Here is a 21,466-nt window from a genome sequence, read left to right on the forward strand (position 1 = left end):
TACAATTTTAATAAATATTTACTGAGCTTTTTCTTAAGGCTTAATATTCAGCCACTTTTTGATGGTGTTGACAGACATTGAGAAATAAAATATTGCCTCTTTATTGAGCACTGTGTCCAATAGAAATATAATGTGGGTCTCATATACAATTTAAGGTTTTCTAGTAATCATATTTTTTAAAAGGTCAAAAGAAATTTTAATGTATTTTATTTAATCTAATATATCCAGGATATTAAGTCAACATGTAATACAAAAACGACTGATAAGATAGTTTGCTTCCTTTTTCTGTGTCTCAAGTCTGCAAGACTTGGTATTTGTTTTTACATTCAGCCTGTTTCAGTGAGGACTGGTCACATGTCAGGTTGTTGAAGAGCCACGTGTCACCACCGGGGGCTAATGAAGGGGGCAGTGCCGCTTTAGAGAGCACAGAGTTCAGTGAAAATATCTAAAGTCAGCCCCACTCCTGTCGTCAGGCCCCTTGTATCCCTGCTATGCCCCACTCTCCAGGAACAGTACGGTGGGCACGACAGCTTCCGTGCATGTCTCTGCCTGACTCTGCTCTACTTGGGCTTCCATTTCAAGACACTTTCTCACAGTTACCTATCCCTGTAAACTGTACCTCTTGGGAATGGCCTTCCTAATCATACAACACAACATCCAGAAGATTAGGTTTAAATGAGATTTTTAAGTAGAGAAAGATACAACTGAAGAAGGCTTGAGCACCGTCAGCCTGCTGCCAGCTCCTCATCTGTACTAACTCATTTGATCTTCACAACCCTGTGCACGAGCTCAGTCTTACAGGCGAGGAAGCAGAGGCACAGGGAAGTTGCGTAATTTTTCCAGCTTCTGGGTTGGGAAGATCCCCTGGAGGAGGGATAGGCTATCCACGCCAATATTCATGGGCTTCCCTGGTGGCTCAGACGGTAAAGAATCCGCCTGCAATGTAGGAGACCTGGGTTTGATCTCTGGGTTGGGAAGATCCGCTGGAAGAGGGCATGGCAACCCACTCCAGTATTCTTGCCTGGAAAATCCCCATGGACAGAGGAGCCTGGCGGGCTACAGTCCATGGGGTTGCAAACAGTCGGACACGACTGAGCAACTAAGCACAGCAGAACACCCTGCTAAGAAGTAGCAGAACCGGGATTCAAACCCAGGCAGCTGGGCCCCAGCGCTTGTGTGCATAAACTCTGCGCTCCATCACCCACCCCCATGTTTTTACTGTGGGAGAAAATGTTTCAAACATATAAACAAATTATATCCAGAATATGTAAAAAGCTGGTCTCCATCAAGAAGACAAACAAAGATAACCCTATAGGAAAAAAAGGGCAAAGAATAAGAACAGGTAATTCACAAAGAAAGGGAAACAGCCAGTGAGCATAAGAAAAGATGCCTGGAGACTTCCCTGGTGGTCCAGGGGTTACGAATCTGCCTTGCAGTGTAGGGATGAGGGGTTCACCCCTGGCTGGATCCCTGGTCGGGGAACTAAGATCCCACATGTCGTGAAGCAACTCAGCCCGTGCGCCATCACTCCTGAGCCTGTGTGACACAGCCAGGGAGTCCGTGCACTGCAATGAAAGCCCGTGCGCCACAGGGAGGACCTGACACAGCCAATTAAATAAATACTAAGAAGAGCAGCTCACTTTATGTCATCAAGGACAGGCGGGTTAAAAACAACACACGGTTTTTCATCCTACAGATTAGGGCAAACATCAAGAAGTTTGCTAACAAGGCTAGAGCGTGAATATATGCTTTCTTTGCTGTAGTTGTGTGAAATTTGAACTGCCTTTTGAATGGCGATTTGGTGTGTCAACTACAAATTGCCACTCGCCAAGAGCATTTGCCAGGGACTGAATAACAAGGGGTTCCCAGGTGGTAAAGAACTTGCCTGCCAATGCAGGAAATGTAAGAGACATGAGTTCGATCCCTAGTGGGGAAGATCCCCTGGAGGAGGGCATGGCAACCCACTCCAGTATTCTCGCCTAGAGAATCCCGCAGACAGAGGAGCCTGGCGGGCTACAGTCCGTGGTTGCAGAATCGGACACGACTGAAGTGACTTAGCATGCATGCACGCACACAAGGGCTTTTGCCATCTGCCTCTGTGGAGACTGAGCCCTGCGCTGCCGCAGCTGTTGACCTTCAACACCCCCGGAAGGGAGTTCAGGGTGGAGAGTGAGGCACTCTGTGCTCCAGGGAATGTGGTGGAACGGGTCTTTAGATAGTCAGATATTTTCAGCAACTCATCTCATGACCCAATCCTTGCATCTCCTCCTATCTAGAAAAGCACTAAATCCCTTCATGATGATATCAGCTCCTCCTGACTAGCAGAAAGTCTTTGTAAAACGAATGCTTGATTGTACTGAACTCCCCCTTCACCAGAATCTTATATATTGGCCTTGCCCCACTGTCTCTTTGGAGCAGCCTCTCAGAGTTATCTGAGGGGCTGTCTCCAAGGCTGCAGTCCTCATTTTGCCCCAAATAAAACAACTTGCAACTCTCACATTGTGCATCTTTTTAGTCGACTGGGAGTATCCAGAAATCCCATGGACAGAGAAACCTGGCAGGCTACAGTCCCTGGGGTCTCAAAGAGTTAGACACAACTTAACAACTAAACCACCACACCACCACCACCATCATCTAAAATGCACTTCACTTTCAACCCACAATTCCATTTCCGGGTATCTATCGTACAGCTGAGGCTTCCCAGGTGGTACTAGTGGTAGAGAATCTGCCTCTCAGTGCAGGAGATTCAATAGACGTGAGTTCGATCCTTGGGTCAGGAAGATCCCCTGGAGGAGGAAATGGCAACCCACTCCAGTATTCTTGCCTGGAAAAATTCCACAGACAGAGGAGCCTGGCGGGTTATAGTCCAAGGGGTCGGAAAGAGTTGGACACGGCTGAGTGTCTGAGCACAGAGTGACTGATGGATCGGAGAGCTGTGGTCTCCTGGGAGCACGAAGATGCAGGCCCACAGAAGTTCTCCTAACCAAGCCCTGAGTGACCCAGGCTCCTGCGAGGATCCACTGTGGGCTGGTCACAGGCTGTCCCCCACTACCCCCTCCCCTGCCACCTGAAGCTTCTCTCCCCACCTGTGAGCCCCTGTGCTTGTCCTTAAACTTATTCAAGCCAATCGTACTTGTTCCGCAATTATGTCCTTAAGTGAAAAAAACTAAAGAATTTTCAGTGCAAAGGGAGTTGTTTTTATGAAAGTAACCTGGAAGCTCTCCAAGGTCAGTGAAAGTCAAGTTGCTAAAAAAACCAAAACCAGAATCAAACTGCTCTTGAATAAAACGAGTGTAAAATACGGGGACAGCATCGTAAGGATCGATAAGGATTTTGCACTTACGAGTCTTCACAACTGTCTAAAGTCCAAACTCACACAGCGTGTAATGACTATAATTTATCAGGAGAAAGTGAAAATGGTCCTCCAGCCAGGAGCCAGGAAAAGGCCTGCACACATGCACACTGTTTGCATTTTACAATGAAACGAACAATGAAAATGTATTAATGAGTATCTTCTTTAATTGTAAAACTTGTAAATAAAGCAATAATCTTTAACTGCACAAAATGACGTCACTGTTCCCTTTGGTAACTTTTCTTGCTCCGAATTCTAATTTGTGTGATAATATCATGGGTGTAGTTTCCTCATCAGTCGGATGATTTCTGGCTTTCAATGGAGGATCTAAGCAATTTACATATATGGTTACAACAATGATGTTTGCTACGAACTCTGCCACCTTATTTTATGCCGTTTGTGTTTTTATGCCGACCTTTTACTGTTTGCTTTCCTTTTCTCACAAGACCCCTGCTTTCTCTGCTTTTGGCTTGTTGTTGTAAGAGATTTATACCATGTTTTAAGTTCTACTGGGGTTTATCTCTAAGCTTTCCAAAGTAATTTAAATTTATTTATCTAATTATCAAGGTAAAAAGAAGAAAAAAGAATTCTCTCAAAAACTAGACACTTTTCCTTATTTTGAGGACTAGGAAAAAGGCCCAGGGTGGTAATATTGTGTGAAAAAAAAGCCAAATGCAAAATCGCACTGTATAATTCCTTTTATATGAATGTCCAACTTAGGGATGGTGCAAGGGGAACAAAAGCAAAAACGGACGCATGGGACCACATCAGACTAAAACCCTTTTGCCCAGTGAAGGAACCTATCAACAAATGAAAAGGCCACCAACTGAATGGGAGAAGATATCTACACACGATATATCTGATAAGGGATTAATATCCAAAGTATTCAAGGGACTCATACACTGACCATTAAAAAACAACTCGATTAAACAACGAGCAGAGGATCTGAAGAGATGTTTTTCCAGGGAAGACACACAGATGACCAAAGGTGTGAAAAGATGCCCCACGTCACTGATCGTTGCTGCTGCTGCTGCTAAGTCGCTTCAGTCGTGTCCGACTCTGTGCGACCCCATAGACGGCAGCCCACCAGGCTCCCCCGTCCCTGGGATTCTCCAGGCAAGAACACTGGAGTGAGTTACCATTGCCTTAGGGAGACGCAAGTCAGAACCACAGGGGGCTGCCACTTCACACGCGTTAAAATGGCTGTTATCAAAAAGACGACAAACAACAAGTGTTGGTGAGGATGTGGAGAAAAGGGAACATTTGTGCATTGTTAGAGCGACTTCACTTTCCCTTTTCACTCTCATGCATTGGAGAAGGAAATGGCAACCCACTCCAGTGTTCTTGCCTGGAGAATCCCAGGGACGGGGGAGCCTGCTGGGCTGCCATCTCTGGGGTCGCAGAGCTGGACACGACTGAAGCGACTTAGCAGCAGCAGCAGCAGCAGCAGTGGGACTGTAAATTGATTCAGCCACTATAGAAAACAGTATGGAGATTACTCAAAAATTAATAATAGACTACCATATGATCCAGCAATTCTACTCCTGGGTATTGATCTGAAGAGAACAAAAGCACTAATTCTAAAGATATCTGCACCTCTCTGCTCACTCTAGTATTTATGGCAGCCAAGATACAGAAGCAACTTCAGTGTTCATCAACAGATGAACAGATAAAGAAGATATGTTACACATACACACACACACACACACACACACACACACTATGGAATAACTGCCATTAAAAAAGAATGAAATCTTGCCATTTGAGACAACACGGACAGAACTAGAGAGTATTATGCTAAGTGAAATAAGTCAGACAAAGACAAATACTGCAAGTGTCTCAGATTCACTTATGCGTGGAATCTAAAAAACAAATAAACAAACACAACACAATCGAAACGTACCGAAAATAGACAGAGTGGGTAAGGGTAGGGGAAGGAAAGAAACAGGTAAGGGAGAGGAAAAGGTAGAGAATGTGAAATGTACAGTGTGGGGAACATAGTGAATAGTGAAAGGAGGTGAAGTTGCTCAGTCGTGTCCGACTCTTTGCGACCCCAGGGACTGTACAGGCTCCTCCGTCCATGGGATTTTCCAGGCAAGAATACTGGAGTGGGTTGTCATCTCCTTCTTCAGGGGATCTTCCCTACCCAGGGATCGAACCTGCGTCTCCTATATTGCAGGCAAACTCTACAATGTCTGAGCCCCCAGGGAATCAGAATATAGTGAATATCTATGCAATTCTTCCATATGGTGGCATGCTGTAACTAGACTAAGTCAAACCATTTTAGGTGACCATTTTGAAATGTATAGAAAAACCAAACCACTACGTTGCGTAACAGGAACTAATACACTGTTGTAGATTAACTACATATCAAAACCAAAACAACTTATAGAAAAAGAGATCAGACTCTGGTTAACAAGCCCAGGGTGGGGTGGGGTGAAGTACAGGGATGGGGAAAGGGAACTGACTGAGGCAATCCAAAGGTACACACTTCCAGGAATAAGATGGAATGCATAATATGATAAATATAATTAACACTACTGTTAATTACATGTTATATATGAAAGTTAAGAGAGTGAATCCTGAGTTCTCGTAAGGAAATTTTTTTTATTTCTTTAATGTGGTGTCTAATGAGATGACAGAGGATCACTAACCTTACTGTCTACTCTCTGACGATGAGAAGGGGCTTGTGCAAGTTTCCTGGTGGGAGGGACTCACTGTGGGGAAACACTGGGTCGTGCTCTGGTGCAGGGCTACGCTCAGCAAATCTTTAATCACATGTTCTGCTGATGGTGGGGCTCGTGCCCCCTCACTGTTACTTGTTTGGCCTGAGGCAGCCCAGTCTCGGAGTCTACAGACGCTACGGTAGAAAAGGCTGAGCCAAAGCAGAAACAGCTCCCAGCTGTGGATGTGTCTGGTGCTGAAAGTCAAGTCTGATGTTGCAGAGAAGAATACTGAGTAGGAACCCGGAATGTTAGATCCATAAGTCAAGGTAAGCTGGACGTGGTTAAGCAGGGGATGGCAAGAGTGAACATCGACATCTTAGGGACGCAGTGAGCTAAAATGGATGGGGATGGGCAAATTTAATTCAGATGACCGTTATATCTACTACTGTGGACAAGAATCCCTTAGAAGAAATGGAGTAGCCCTCAAAGTCAACAAAAGAGCCCACAATGCAGCACTTGGGTGCAATCTCAAAAACGACAGAGTGATCTCGTTTCCAAGGCAAACCATTCGATATCACAGTAATCCGAGTCTATGCCTCAAGGACTGATGCCAAAGAACCTGAAGTTGAACGGTTCGATGAAGACCTACAAGACCTTCTAGAATGAACACCAGAGAAAGATGTCCTTTTCATCATAGGGGACTGGAATGCAAAATTATGAATTCAAGAGATACCTGGAGTAACAGGCAAGTTTGGCCTTGGAGTACAAAATAAAGCAGGGCAAAGGTTAATAGAGTTTTGCCAAGAGAACGCACTGGTCATAGCAAACACCCTCTTCCAAAAACACAAAAGAAGACTCTACACATGGACATCACCAGATGGTCAACACCAAAATCAGACTGATTATCTTCTTTCCAGCCAGAGATTGAGAAGTTCTATACAGTCAGAAAAAACAAGACCAGGAGCTGACTGTGGCCCAGATCATGAACTCCTTATTGCAAAATTCAGACTGAAATTGAAGAAAGTATGGAAAACCACTAGACCATTCAAGTATGACATAAATCAAATCCATTATGATTATACAGTGGAAGTGACAAAAAGATTCAAGGGATTAGATCTGATAGACAGAGTACCTGAAGAACTATGGACAGAGGTTTGTAACACCGTACAGGAGGCAGTGACTAAAACAATCCCAAAGGAAAAAAAATTCAAGAAGGCAAAGTGGTTGTCTGAGGAGGCCATACAAATAGCTTAGAAAAGAAGTGAAGTGAAAGGCAAAGGAGAAAGGGAAAGATATACCCAACTGAAAGCAGAGTTCCAGAGAATAGCAAGGAAAAATAAGAAAGCCTTCTTAATTGAACAATATAAAGAAATAAAGGAAAACAATAGAATGGGAAGGACTAGAGATCTCCTCAAGAAAATTGAAGATACCAAGGGAACATTTCATGCAAAGATGGGCACAATACAGGGAAGAAATGGTATGGACTAACAGAAGCAGAAGAGATTAAGAAGAGGTGACAAGAATGCACAGAAGAACTGTATAGAAAAGGTCTTAATGACTTGGCTAACCATGATGGTGTGGTCACTCACCTAGAGCCAGACATCCTGGAGTGTGAAGTTAAGTGGGCCTTAGGAAGCATTACAAACAAACAAAGCTAGTGGAGGTGATGGAATTCCAGCTGAGGTATTTCAAATCCTAAAAGATGATGCTGTTAAAGTGCTGCGTTCAATATGCCAGCAAATTTGGAAAACTTACCAAAATTTGGCCACAGGACTGGAAGAGGTCAGTTTTCATTTCAGTCCCAAAGAAAGGCAATGCCAAAGAATGTTCAAACTGCTGTACAATTGCACTCATCTTACATGATAGCAAAGTGATGCTCAAAATCCTTCAAGCTAGGCTCCAACAGTACAAGAACTAAGAACTTCCAGATGTACTAGTTGAATTTAGAAAAGACAGAGGAATCAGAGGTCAAATTGCCTACAATTCCTGGATCATACAAAAATCAAGAGAATTCCAGAAAAACTTCTGCTTCACTGACTACCCTAAAGCCTTTGACTGTGTGGATCGCAACAAAATGAGGAAAATTCTTAAGGAGATGGGACTAACAGACCATCTTACCTGTCTCCTGAGAAACCTGTATGCAGGTCAAGAAGCAACAGTTAGAATCTGACATGGAACAACAGACTAGTTCACAATCGGGAAAGGAGTATGTCCAGGCTATATATCGTCACCCTGCTTGTTTAGCTTATACGCAGAGCACATCATGTGAAATGCCAAGCTGAATAATCACAAGCTAGAATCAAGATTGCCAGGAGAAATAACAACCTCAGATATACCAAAGACACCACCATTAAGGCATAAAGCAAAGAGGAACTAAAGGGCTTCTTGATGAAGGTGAAACAGGAGGGTGAAAAAGCTGGCTTAAAACTCAACATTCAAAAAATGAAGATCACGGCATCCATTCCTATCACTTCATGGCAAATAGATGGGGCAAAAGTGGAAACAGTGGCAGATTTTATTTTCTTAGGCTCTAAAATCACTGTGGACAAAGCGGCTTGCTCCTTGCAAGAAAAGGTATGACAAACCTAGACAGCATGTTAAAAAGCAGAGCTGTCACTTTGTATCCAAAGCCCATACAGAGTCAAAGCTATGGTTTTCCAGCAGTCATGTATGGATGTGAGAGTTGGAACATAAAGAAGGCTGAGTGCTGAAGAAATGATGCTTTCAAACCGGGCTGGATAAGACTCTTGAGAGTCCCCTGGACAGCAGGCAAATCAAACCAGTCAATCCTAAAGGGAATTTCCCAACCCTGAATATACGCTGGAAAGACTGATGCTGAAGCTGAAGCTGCAATACTTTGGCCACCTGATGCGAAGAGTCGACTAATTGGAATAGACCCTGATGCTGGGAATGGTTGAAGGCAAAAGGAGAAGGGGACGACAGAGGATGAGACGGTTAGTTAGCGTCACAGACTCAATGGACATGAATATGAGCAAACTATGGGAGATGGTGAAGGACAAGGAAGCCTGGCGTGCTGTAGTCCACGGGGTCACAAAGAGTCAGAAACAGCTTAGCGATGGCATGGAAGTCAAATCATACACCTTAAACTTATACAGTCAAGTGTGTCGATTATATCTCAGATAAAACTGGAAGGAAAAAAAGGTGAGTGATGGTGGCTCTGTCTGCAGGTGGTGGAGCCCCTGGGTCTCTCGGGTAGGAGGGATGGCCACCTGCAGGGGGGCTTCTCCCTGGGTTCTAGAACCTTCCACATGGTTGCTCTGGGTGGCAAAGCCTGCTGGGATTTCCTCAGTCCAGCTCCACCTGCCTCGTGGAGATCTCCTGACCATGCATCTTCGCTTCTGGTGGGGCACGTGGTTCTTTATGTCATCTCACCAGTATCCTGTGAGAAGCTGGGAGGAGCACCGTAGGATGACTACTGACATCAGTTTCATAAAAAAAAAACACAAAAAACCAACAACTCCTGTGGCCTTGCTTACAAATGCTCATGAGTCACAAGTGGTGTCAGAAGCTAAAACCATCTCTCCTGAGTCTGCTGGGCAGGACGCAGTGGACCCTGGGTGCCGCTTCAAAAATCGAGTGTCATCAGGCTTCTCAAGGAGCAAAGGCATCATACCACCCGAGCCTGTGTTGATGAACCTGGTCGGGGGCTGGTCTCAGCCTTGGTCATTACGTGTGAACACAGTTTGCAGTTCTGCCTTTTAAATAAATGAGAAGAACGAACGTTTCTATAGAATCTCGCATAGGCGAGCCAAGAGCTAAAGAAAGTCAGGACTGCAACTAGGAACAAGCTCAAGGGCAGGCTTGAAGCAGCATGTGAGTGGGGAGACTGGGGAAACGGGGCATGAGAGGATAAGATGACGGAACTGGATTGAACAGGGACTTCCCTGGCAGTCCAGTGGTTGAGACTTTGCCTTCTAATGCAAAGGGTGCGGGTTCGACCCCTGGTGGAGCAGCTAAGAACACACAGGCCTCATGGCCAAAACCCCAAAACATTAAATGGAAGCAGCATTGTAAGAAATTCACTAAAGACTTTAAAAACAGCCCACATTAAAAAAAATCTTAAAAGAACTGCTCCAACTCTCTGTATATAAAGATATATATATATATGACTATATATATATATCCAACACCTACATTTCTTAGCTTCTCATTTCTACTACTGTTCGTGTTTTATGGATTATTTCTCCCTGTTAGCCACAAACTATTAAGTGACTCTGTGATCCTGCCTCAGCCTAACTCACAGGCAGAGTCTGCCTGGACCATCGGATGAAGGCGCAAGAAGAGACATAATCCTAAATTTCCACACCATTTCAGGAGGGGTGGATATGCTGAGGGCTTTCTTTCAGAGACCCACTCACTCAAGGTTCAAGCGAAAATTCGAAATAAAGACGCCCAAGTAAAAAGTAAAGCACAGATGAATAGAGCCAGTTTACGGTCACAATGAATTCAGCATCACCGACTGTATGGGTGCTCACACGTGCCGTGGAGATTCTCCACAATAACAAGCAAGGGTTTAGAGAATGCAATCTTCCTATCCACAGAAACGACAACGCGGAGAACACTCAACACCGGGGTTGAGCTATCCTAGGAGCTAACGAGGTGGTTTTTGCTGCCTGTGCTTCCCCAGTGGTGCCAGCGGTAAAGAACCCGCCTGCCAATGTAGGAGACTTAAGAGATGTGGTTCGATTCCTGGGAGAGGAAGATCCCCTGCAGGAGGAAACAGCAGCCCACTCCAGCGTTCTTGCCTGGAGAGAGAACCTCATGGACAGAGGAGCCCGGTGGGCTACCATCCATCGGGTCGCACAGAGCTGGACACGACTGAAGTGACGTGGCACGCACCCACGCACGGGAAATAATGTGAATTTTCCTGCATGTTGGGGATAGAGGTGCCCTGCTAGTAACTCCTCTGGCGAACCAGCCTCACCCCAGAGAGGAAGCCTCACCCACGCTGGTTAAAATACCCGTTTGTTCTGACCGGAAGCTCTCACCCCGGGCAGCCTGTTACCTCTTGCAGCCTGATCTCCTCCGGCTGGAGGATGTCCAGCACCCCGCTGCTCTGAATCTCCGGGAGATCCTGCCAGAGGTTGAATCTCGAGTGGGGGTTGCTGAGCAGGCAGATGTGGGGCAGGGCCTTCTTCTCGGGTGGGCTTGCTGGCTCCTCCTCCTCCTCCCCTTCATCTTCCTCTGGAGCCTCCTCGCTGGATGGGCACCCGTCAGCACCGCCTTGTATTTCTGCATCCTGTTGCCTCCTGGTCTCAATCTCTTGGAGAGTTGATTTATCTCGGTATTCCTGATACAGGAGCCCTGAAATCAAATCAAACCGTTTTGAAGACACGATAGAGATTTCAGATACGGAGCTTTCCGAATCATTAAGTCACAGCTTTCAACTCCTGAAAGTGAAAAAGTCAAAGTGTCAGTCGCTCAGTCCTGTCTGACTCTTTGTGACCCTATGGACTGTAGCCCGCCAGGCTCCTCTGTCCATGGGATTCTCCAGGCAAGAATACTGGAGGGGTTTGCCAGTCCCTTTTCCAGGGGATCTTCCTGACCCAAGGATTGAACTCAGGTCTCCTGCGTGGCAGGCAGATACTTTACCATCTGAGCCACCAGGGATTAAGGGCAAATGCTTTGCCTATGAAAACACAAAGAAAGCAAGGCCCCCACAGGTCTCAGGGAAGGGCCACTGAACAAACTGCCTCTGTCTTCATTTCTTGGGAAGGATCTGCACGCATAAGTTTATTTTTTCTTTCTGTATAAAGAAATCCCTGAATAGAATCAAAATCCAGTTACACAAATAAATGCTTTTCACATACATAACCAGCAAACAACAAGGACCTAAAATTTGTCATGTTAATAACCAATGTGTGCAGAGTCGATGGAAACGGCCCGATTATGTTTCAGCATCCCAGCAGGATGCTTCTCACAGCCTTAAATGCTTCAGTATTAAAACTCAGGTCTATTCATCGGTGAAATGGGAGTCGTTGTAAATTCTCATTTTGAAGGAAAAAAAAACAATATTTCATCAACCTTATGATTCAAAAGGGAAACATTTCTTTTTTTTTTTTCTTTTGTACTTTTAGATTTACTTTCCTGATCTGAAATAAGTGCCTTCTGAGTCTCCGAGGAAATTTTGGGGTACAGAGGAGTCAGTAAAAATGCAGCATTTCCACGGGGCAAAATTCCTTTTTGGATGTCCTGGCCACAGGGTAGGGGAATGGTCTCCCCACAGAGGAGCAGCAGAAAGGTTCAGGGGCAAGAAGGCTCCCGGCCCAGGGAGAGGGGAGGTGGGGCTGCCCTGTTGGTGATGAGGCTGGGCAGAGAAGAGGGTCACCCCAAGGGTCTTATCTATCCTTCTGGCAAAAGGCAAGCCCCAGGGGAAGCCCCTTGGGCAAGCAGCTGTGGTCTACATCGTAGGAGGCCCACAGACGGGAAGAAAGAGGCCATGCCCATTCTCCAGGGGAGTGGTGATGCAGGCCCACACACCGTGGTGGGGGAAGGATGGGGCCGTGTGCCTGATTCAGGGATAGTTACAAGGCGTAAGACGGGGCCTGGTGCCGGGCGACGAGTGATATTCGGGTGATCAGTTGGCAGGGGAGGTCTGATGGCCCTATTCAGGAGATGGGGAACATGGGAGGAGGGTCTGACTGGGGATAGGGTGGTGGAGAGATGCAGGTCCACCTGATGGCTACGCAGGTAGAGAGAACTGGAGGGCAGCTGGACTGGTCTGGAGCCTGGGGGAACATTGGGGCCCTTGATATGTCTATCTATAAAAACAAAGATGGGGACCTCCCTGGTGGTCCAGTGGCTAAGACTCCACGCTCTCAATCAGGGGGCCTGGGTTCAATTGCTGGTCAGGGAACTAGATCCCACGTGCTGCAACAAGTATCAAAGATCCTGTGTGCCACAGCTAAGACCTAGCACAAACTGCCCACCCCCCGCCCCCCAAAAAAGATGATTTTCCTGGGAAAGTTCGAACAGGGATAAGTGTACTACTTGTAAAGCACTTTCTCACGCAATGCAGTATAAATATTACCTACTATTCCTTCCTTAATTGCTAAATATATCTAACCTGAAGAAAAAAGGAAGGGAAAAACAGACCCTCTTCTAAATCCTCAAAAATGGCTGGATAAATAATATTCATAGTTTATAAATAACAGGAACCCAATAAATTACGTGTGGGTTAAATTACTAGGCTTTTTATGCTCCATAATGCTAAATCATAACTCCTTTATGATTAGTATAGCTTTACTTTAAAAAAATGATGTGATTTTACTTTAGAATCTAGCAGATTACAACATGGAGTTAACTTGACAAAGGAATGAAAAAAAAAATCTAAATCTATGCTAAATGCAACCCAGACTGAACTGTAATGGCAGAGGTTCAAAGTCACTACACAAACCGGTTCAGTGATGAGCATAAGATCTAACTATTGTTGGCAACACTGTATCAATTAATCTTCTGTGATTTCAATACTATTTTTATGGAGGTTTAAAAGAAAGGACTCTGATGCTGGGAGGGATTGGGGGCAAGAGGAGAAGGGGGCAATGGAGGATGAGATGGCTGGATGGCATCACCGACTCGATGGACATGAGTTTGAGTGAACTCCAGGAGTTGGTGATGGACAGGGAGGCCTGGCATGCTGCAGTCCATGGGGTCAAAAAGAGTCAGACACGACTGAGCGACTGAACTGAACTGAAGTGAACTGAAAGAAACCAGGGGAACTTCCGTGGTGGTCCAGTGGTTAAGAATTTGCCTGCCAATACAGAGGACACGGGTTTGATCCCTGGACAAGCTGCTTTTATTTATTTATTGGTTTTTATATGTGGCTGCTTGAGGATGTGAGGCGTGGAGCTGTGGCAGCCATCCGGTGACATGAAGCCCAAAAGCTAAGACTGGAGGAGGGAAAGGGGCTAGGTGACTGTTTGACTTGAACCAACTCCAAAACTTTCTTCCTCATTCCTGGACCCATTAAAACAGAATACTTTCATTCTTTCATGTCATTTTTTTTTTAAGCTGGATATTCTATTACACCCAGCCAAAGACTCCCAATACAAGTAATTTTAGCATTTTCTTAAAACTTCATACTTCTTTTTGAAGCCTTCAGCATATGAATTTAAATACCAGTTATCTTGGCGTTACTGCGATTACAAAGGATTATCTTGACACCCTGTGTAACCATTTTTTTGGGTAATGTGTTTATTAGCCTTAAAATTCAGATTACAATAGAAACAAAGTAGATGTAACTGAGGAACTAGATTAGCTGATCAAGTTTCGTATTTGAGACATACTGATGATGCATCATGTTTTTCAATTTTGTACATTCATTAAGCAAAATTAACTTTACCTGTAAAAGCCTGCACCTGGTGTTATATCCAAGCAGAATTAGAAGGCTCAGTTCTCATCTCTCCTAATTAAAATGATCTATATCAGGCTGGCCATGCTGCCCTGCAGAAGGAGGATAAGCAAGGCTCCTGGAGTCCTTCAAAATCTTACTTTTCGAAGAGAATCTTTTTTTTTTCTTTGAATTCTTCAGATAGAAACTTCCAAAGGGCAGGGAATTTTAATTTTTAGTGACGACCTCCTAGGCACCAAGCATTTGCTAGGTGCCAGAGACAACCACAGGACACATACGCACGTGTGCACATGCAAACACACACATGCACAATCACAGGGCCTTGAGGTCTATGATCTTCAGGGCCACCAGCAATGACAACGACAACTGTATACCACGCCACACACAGTCTTGACATCATTCTGTCCTGGCCTGAGTGGGAGCCGCCGCAGTCCAACACAGTGGTGCATAAATGCCCAGCGTCTTCCCACTTTCCTTCCCTCTTAACTCTGCATCTTTAGGAACGTGTTGTCCTCTCCTGATACCTGGCAAAGAATACCCTTCATTCACTGAGCTAAGTGGGAGCAGCTGGCCTCTTGTAGGAATCTGCTTGGCATAGGCCTCGAGTCGAGGATGAAGGATGTGAGAAGGAGGCAGCCTTGGCCCTGCGTGTTCAGCACATCTGTTGACCACCTACCCGGGACCCAGCCCAGAAGCCAGAAACATATTCACCATGACACCAGGCCATGGTGGGAGAAACGCCTGGGGATGTCAGTCTCCACTGCTCACCACAGCAGGAAACACAGGGCCAGGAGGAGCGCAGTACCCCGGTTCAGGGCCTCCAACTCCCAGCCTTGAGCTGACGCCGCTGGCTCTCCAGGAAGGAGGTCTCCGCACACCCACGCTGCAGAAGGGAGCCTCTCTCCGTAATTCGAGGCACGGATCTCCCCACCCCCACCCCGATTTCCTTCCTAGTTCTGATGTTGATCCCAGCCAGAGGTATCCCTTTCTGGAGGGTGGAAGTCAAGGCTCCCAGCGTATGCTGAGGCCACAGTGGCCCTCTTCGCTATAAAGGGCAACATGACCGAGGTGGGACAAAAGGATTTTTGTGGGTGCCTGTCCTCAGAACAGCCCCTCTCCATTTGCCCCAACAAACAAAGGGAAAAGCCGCCACCACCCAGCCCCACATGCAGGGGGCTGGGAACAAAATCCCTGGAGTCTGGCAAGGCTTAACTGTGTAGCGCTCCACCCTCAGCTTTGCAGGGGCTCAGTTCCTCCCAGGGTTCAGTCCAGAAAAACCCCAGCCAGGGGAGGAGGGAACCTGCCTGAAAAGTCTCCTAAACGCTGGTATCCCAGGGCAAAGGAAGCCCTCTTCTACCAGAGACACTTTGTGTCTGCCTGAGTGTTTGGCATGAGGGACAATGATGATCAATTTAGGGAAAGACATTTTCAAGTCAAAATTTTAATTCCAGTGATAAACTCTGGTCTGACAACACCAAAGAGCAGAAAGATCTCGAGGCCGTCCCATTCCCCCCGTTACCTACTCATGGCCCTCTCTGGTGAGGACGATGAGAACTAGTTCGACGTCATCAATAGTTCTTGACTTTTAAATGCAAGTGCTCGGGTTCTTGGGATGCCTTCTCACTCCACCATCTGCTTTCACAGAGTCTCAGCTGCAGCTGTGCGGCAGCTGGACAGGCAGGCTGTGCCCCAGACTTCCAGCCACACTCTGGGTAGGCAGGTGGAACCAGGCTTCTCTCCCTAACCCGGGGAGTGAGGGTGGGGGCCTCCGAGGCCCCCACCTTCTCTCTACTGTATCTCTCCTCCCGGGATCAAAGGTGGTCACTGCTTCTCCTTCCAGAATGGCTCCAGTCAGCCTGACTCTCTGCAGAGACCCGCGCCCCCTCCGCTCCCCGCCCCGCCCCGCCTCGCAGACTCCTCTCCCTTTCCAGGTCTACCCCAGGCCCCTGGGATGGCGGCGGTGGCTCACCGAGCCCTCCCTCCTGCATGGCCCAGAAGCACTTCACCCCTGGACTTCCTGGCAGAAGAGATAAGAGGACAGAGAGCCCTCCTTGCCCAGGAAAGAGCTGGGCAAGTACACCTGTCCAAGGGAGCAGGAAAGAAACACATTTGCTCAAGCCCAGTTATACAGCTTACTAGTAACATGCGGCAGTTTTGCATGGAACCATTAGCGCCAAATATGTTAATAACCTTCCTTGTCAGGTGCGTTCTGCCCAGGTGAAACGCAACGGCATTCCAGGAGCAGGGAACCCTGAGCCCACCAGGAGCCCTCCGATTCCCCCCAGTGACGCCGCGCCGCCGCCGGAGGCACCCACCTATTTGCTCGATGAGGTTTCTCCAGGAGTCGGCGGGAATAGGGTGGATCATTTGCAAGGCCTCGGTGAGCGTGGTGGGGCTGTCGGCGAGGGCCGGGAACTCCTCGGGCGTGGCCCCATTTCCTGGGGTGGAGGACGACTCGCTGTAGGAGGGGCAGGGCGTGTTATTTTTAAGCAGCGACCCACCTCGGCCAGCCCGCGAGAGGCGTCCGCACCGGCGGCCCTGGCCAGCTGGAGTCTGCCCGGGATGTCCAGGCCGAGCGGCCGCAGCCGCCGCCGCCCCTCCCGGCCGAGCGCGCTCCACAGGCCCTTTCTGTCACCACACCAGGGCGCGACCGGGTGATTCATTCCCACCCCAGCCCGCCCAGACCTTCATGTTTTCGGAGCTCGCGGGCAGGCGTCGGAAACTTGGCGCGCCCTGCCCGCTCCGCGGCGCCGAGCGGCCGCCCCGACGGGTCCCGCGGCCAGGAGCCCTGCGCGCACTGCGCACCCCGCGCCGCGCGCGGTCACACGGCCCCCTGTGCCCTCCGGGGAGCGACCGCCCCAGGGCCACGCGGCGCGCAGACTGGGAGCCCAACGGGACGCGTGCGCCCAGGGCGCCCGGGAGAGGGCGCGGGAGGTGGCCCGGACGGGGCCCAGGGTGTCCGGCTGGGGTGCACCCCCGACCCCAGGCGGCGTGCCGGCATGACGGGGGGCCGCGGGGGGCAGTGAGGGGCGGCGGGGTCCGCGGGGAGGGGTGCGGGGGACACGCCGTTCGGGTAGGCGTCCCTGGCCGGAGACGCGAGTTGGGGCCACAGACGCGCAGCGGCGGCGCTCGGGGGTCGGCACGGCCGCTCGTCCTCACCTGCCGGGCAGGTGTCCCGCCGCTGAGTCGCGCGCGTCGCTCTCCGAGGTGGAGCTGTCGTGGTCCACGGCGCAGGCGGCGTTGAAGGCTGCGGCCAGCAGCTCCATGAGGGCCGGCAGCCAGGCCGGCTCTGGGGCCGGGTCGGGAGCCGCGCTGGGGGCCCCGAGCCGGGCCGGGGGCGACGAATGGGCTCCGGAGCGGGGTCACCGCGCGCTCGGCTCGAGCCGGAGCTGCCGCCGCCGCCGCCGAGCGCTCCAGCAGGCGGGCGGGCGGGCGCGCGCCTGGAGGCTCCCGGGGTTGCCACGGCAACGGGGGAGGCGGGAGGGGCGCGCGCGGCGGGGGCGAGGCCGGGCGGCAGCCGGGCGGGGGAGCCTGGACCCGTCGCGACCCGGGCCCACAGGGCGCCGACTGCGGCCCGGGACCTTCCCGCCGGATCCGCGCCTCCCTCCTCGGCCGCGGGCCTTGCCCCGCCAGAGGAGACTTGGAGGGCAGGATGAGTGGGTGCCGGCGCGCTGCGGTCTTGGTCTTCTCGGCCCTTCCTCGACATCTAGCCAGACCTCGCCAGATAGCGAGGCGAGCTTGGAAGGTAGGGGCGAGGGGACCCTCTGCCCGGTTCGCCCTCGAACCCCTGCCTTGCCCACGCCGCACATCCTCTGCGGTCCTTCACAGGGACCGGCCAGGAGACCCCCGCCTCTGCCGCCCCGGGTCCAGCCCCGAGAGGGACCCTCGAGGGCGTCTGCTGCTGACCAGACTATGGAGAGGGGGCCAGCGCCGAGGCCTCTCACGGAGGAGTCTGGCTGCCCCCAGGTACCCCGAGGCCTTGGCGGCCCGGGATGGGTACAGGGGAGCGAGAGGAGGCGGAGCAAAGTGTCCTCAGCCCTCCAGTCAGTTCCCCTGCCCACTCACACTGACTTTCGGAAGGGCTTCCGTGGTGGCTGGCTCAGTGGTAAAGAAAGCTGCCCACCAAGCAAGAGATGTGGGTTCGATCCCTGGCTATGGAAGATCCCCTGGAGGAGGAAATGGCAACCCATTCCAGTATTCTTGCCTGGAAAATCCCATGGACAGAGAAATCTGGCAGGCTACAGTCCACGGGGTCGCAAAGAGTCAGCCACGTTTAGCAACTGAACAACAGCAGCCTCCGTGTTAGCTAGTTCAGCTCGCTTAGGGATACCGAGAGCAAACACGAGAGCAAACACGGGGAACTGGAGTGGAGGGGAGTGGGAGCGGTCGGGTGTGAAGTAGAAATCTAGAGGGAAGACTCCAAAACCCGACTCCAAGTCCAGCAAGACAAGTGGCTGCAATCTCCGGAGTCCTTTTCTGCGCGCAGCCCTCCCCTCTCGCCGCTCCTCTGGGCGGTGTGGATGCCCGACAGCCGTCTCTGTGGGCCAAGACCTACCCAGCTCTCCGAACGGTACCTGGGGGCAGGTCAGTACAATGTAGACCAGAGTGGGAAATCTCCCCACCTTCCCCTGCACGGTCGTCCCACGGGGCATTTGTTTAAATTAACAAATTTCCCGTTTTTTGATGCAAATACTCCTGGTGGGAGGGGTTCACCGACTAGTTAGCCATTTGGTATTAATGCATCCTTAGCCAGCTACCTAGAGCTCGCAGCAAAGGTGAGAAAACATTTTAGGAAGGGGCCTTCTTGCCTCAGTTCAGTTCAGTTCACTTCAGTCGCATAATCGTGTCCCACTCTTTGCGACCCCAAGGACTGCAGCAGGCCAGGCTTCCCTGTCCCTCACCAACTCCCGGAGTCTACTCAAGCTCATGTCCATTGAGTCGCTGATGCCATCCAATCATCTCATCCTTTGTGGTCCCCTTCTCCTGCTTTCAATCTTTCCCAGCATCAAGCTCTTTTCAAGTGAGTCAGTTCTTCTTGCCTGGAGGGAACTAACTCCCCTACACAGACTACATCGGGTGCCCCTGGCAATCCGGGCACATTCCATTCAACAATAGGTGTTTAGGCTGGCACAAACCGGTTCCTACAGCTGCCTTGTAGCCCCATTTCCCTGCGAAGGGCCAGAACGGACAGGTCTGGTCTCTTCTTGCCCTTAAGGCCTCAGGATATTTGCACGACAACCATCTGGTCATCTCTCTTTCCAACCCGAGCCCCTCCCTTCCTCGATTCATTCTGAGTATCTCCAGACAGCCCTCTCTCGAGCTCTGCACTCTCATCTGTCAACTGGCCATCTCCACCGAATGTCTGCTAAATACTCCACCAGTGCGCACATTCCCCCTGCTGGATGCCTCCCCAGCCAACCAGGAGACCAGGCAGAACCCAGAGCCAGCCTCGAGTGCTCTTGTACGTCATGTCACCCCCCTGGTCAATGCCTCACTGAGTCCCTTTAATCCCTAAAGGCTTTCAAAGCAGCCTCCTCTTTGGTATTTGGAACACCCACCCCCCCACCCCCCGCCCTCTGTTCAGGCTTCCCTTGTGACTCAGCTGGTAAAGAGTCTACCTGCAGTGAGGGAGACCTGGGTTCCATCCCTGGGTTAGGAAGATCCCCCGGAGAAGGAAAAGGCTCCACTCCAGTATTCTGCCCTGGAGAACATCATGGACTGTATAGTCCACGGGGTCGCAAAGAGTCAGACACAACTGAGTCACTTTCACTTTCACTCTTTCTGTCCAGCCTTCTCTCTGTCCCCCTTTTAACCTATGGGTCTGCTTTTGTCTCTTCTCTGCTTACAAACCTCTGTTGGGGTCCCAACCCCTGTGGGTGAAGGCCACCTGCTGGCTCTGTAACAGGCTCTTTACCAGGTATGCCACTCCTTGCCAACTTCCTCTGCTAGGACTCTGCCCACTCCACCCCCTAAGTCCTCACCCCTCCTGGTTGAGGCTCCCTAGGGCATCGCCCCTGGGCTTTTAGCTCCGTGTACCCAGTGGGCACTGCCTGGCACTGTATTCGAGGCTAATGGGGCTGTCCCTACACTGAGACAGGCACTGGTCTCCCTGGCGTCCTGGTGTCTTTCCTCAGGGTGCCAGGAGGTGCAGTGGGTGGGCAGTCACTGGGACGGGCTGCTTTGCGCAGTTTCAGCGCCCCTGAAACCCGGTATAAAACTAAACGGAACCTGGGAACATAGTGCTGCACCGAGGGGGAAAGATGGCTTATTTTAAAATCAGAAAATATTCAAGTGAAATTATGTATATTAAGATGAGTATAATAAACCTTCCAATTGAAAAATAAGCTAAAAATATCCTTCTAATTATAAAATCAGTTTAGAAAGTCACTGAGTTCTGAAGGCATAGCACCTGAAGCTACATTCCATTCCCCATGTTCTATTTTCTATCACACTTGGTGCTTACTGGGCAGGCTATTATTAAAATCTCTAACTGACATTTTGTTCTGAATCATTCACAAAATAAAGTACAGGTAAATATTTCAAATATTTATGCTCCATTAGTCCATAGTTGTTGCTCTATAAATGTTTGTTAAGGAATTAATGATATGTTTCTTAAAAATTTTTTTTAATTTTTATGTATTTTATCTAAAGATTATTTATTACTTTGGGTTATAAAAGGTAAATATTAGAAACAAAGTGGATTCTTATGTATGTAGCAACCTCAGCCTTCAGGAGTTCTTATCTATGTTTACAAAACATAACATTTCATGTTTATAAAATGTTAACTTTATTCTGAGGGAGAATTGTTAAAAGCAGAAGGAAGCTTAGAAATGATCTGCTCCAGATCTTATTTTGAAAAAGAAGAAGCAGAACCACAGGGCTGAGATGACAAGCCCAAGATCCTAAGGCTGGCTAGTGGCCGATTTTGGAAGTCTGTGCTAGCGAGTCAAGACTGCACTGTGTGGGATAAGGAACTGCAAATTGCGAGTCAAGACTGCAGTGTGTGGGATAAGGAACTGCAAATTTCTGTTTTCTTATTCTAAGTATTTTTAGGGGGACTTCCCTGGTGGTTCAGTG

At 49.2% G+C, this 21,466-nt stretch overlaps 1 protein-coding gene across 3 annotated transcripts in view; it reads right to left on the minus strand.

The window, feature by feature from the left end:
- The window catches only part of NGEF (neuronal guanine nucleotide exchange factor), a 128,391-nt gene that overhangs the window by 28,807 nt on the left and 78,118 nt on the right, over positions 1-21,466 (minus strand). For 2 of the 3 annotated variants that reach the window (XM_068964283.1, XM_068964282.1), the window contains exons 4-5: positions 16,705-16,847; positions 11,045-11,343 (exon numbers count right to left, since the gene is read on the minus strand). In XM_068964283.1, coding sequence (XP_068820384.1) covers positions 11,045-11,343; positions 16,705-16,847 — 442 coding nt within the window. Of the gene's footprint in view, positions 1-11,044; positions 11,344-16,704; positions 16,848-17,548; positions 17,656-21,466 lie in introns of those variants that run through there. The other variant, XM_068964284.1, reaches the window with a different exon arrangement.

Source organism: Capricornis sumatraensis, chromosome 2 (assembly GCF_032405125.1).
Source record: "Capricornis sumatraensis isolate serow.1 chromosome 2, serow.2, whole genome shotgun sequence".
NCBI lineage: Eukaryota > Metazoa > Chordata > Mammalia > Artiodactyla > Bovidae > Capricornis > Capricornis sumatraensis.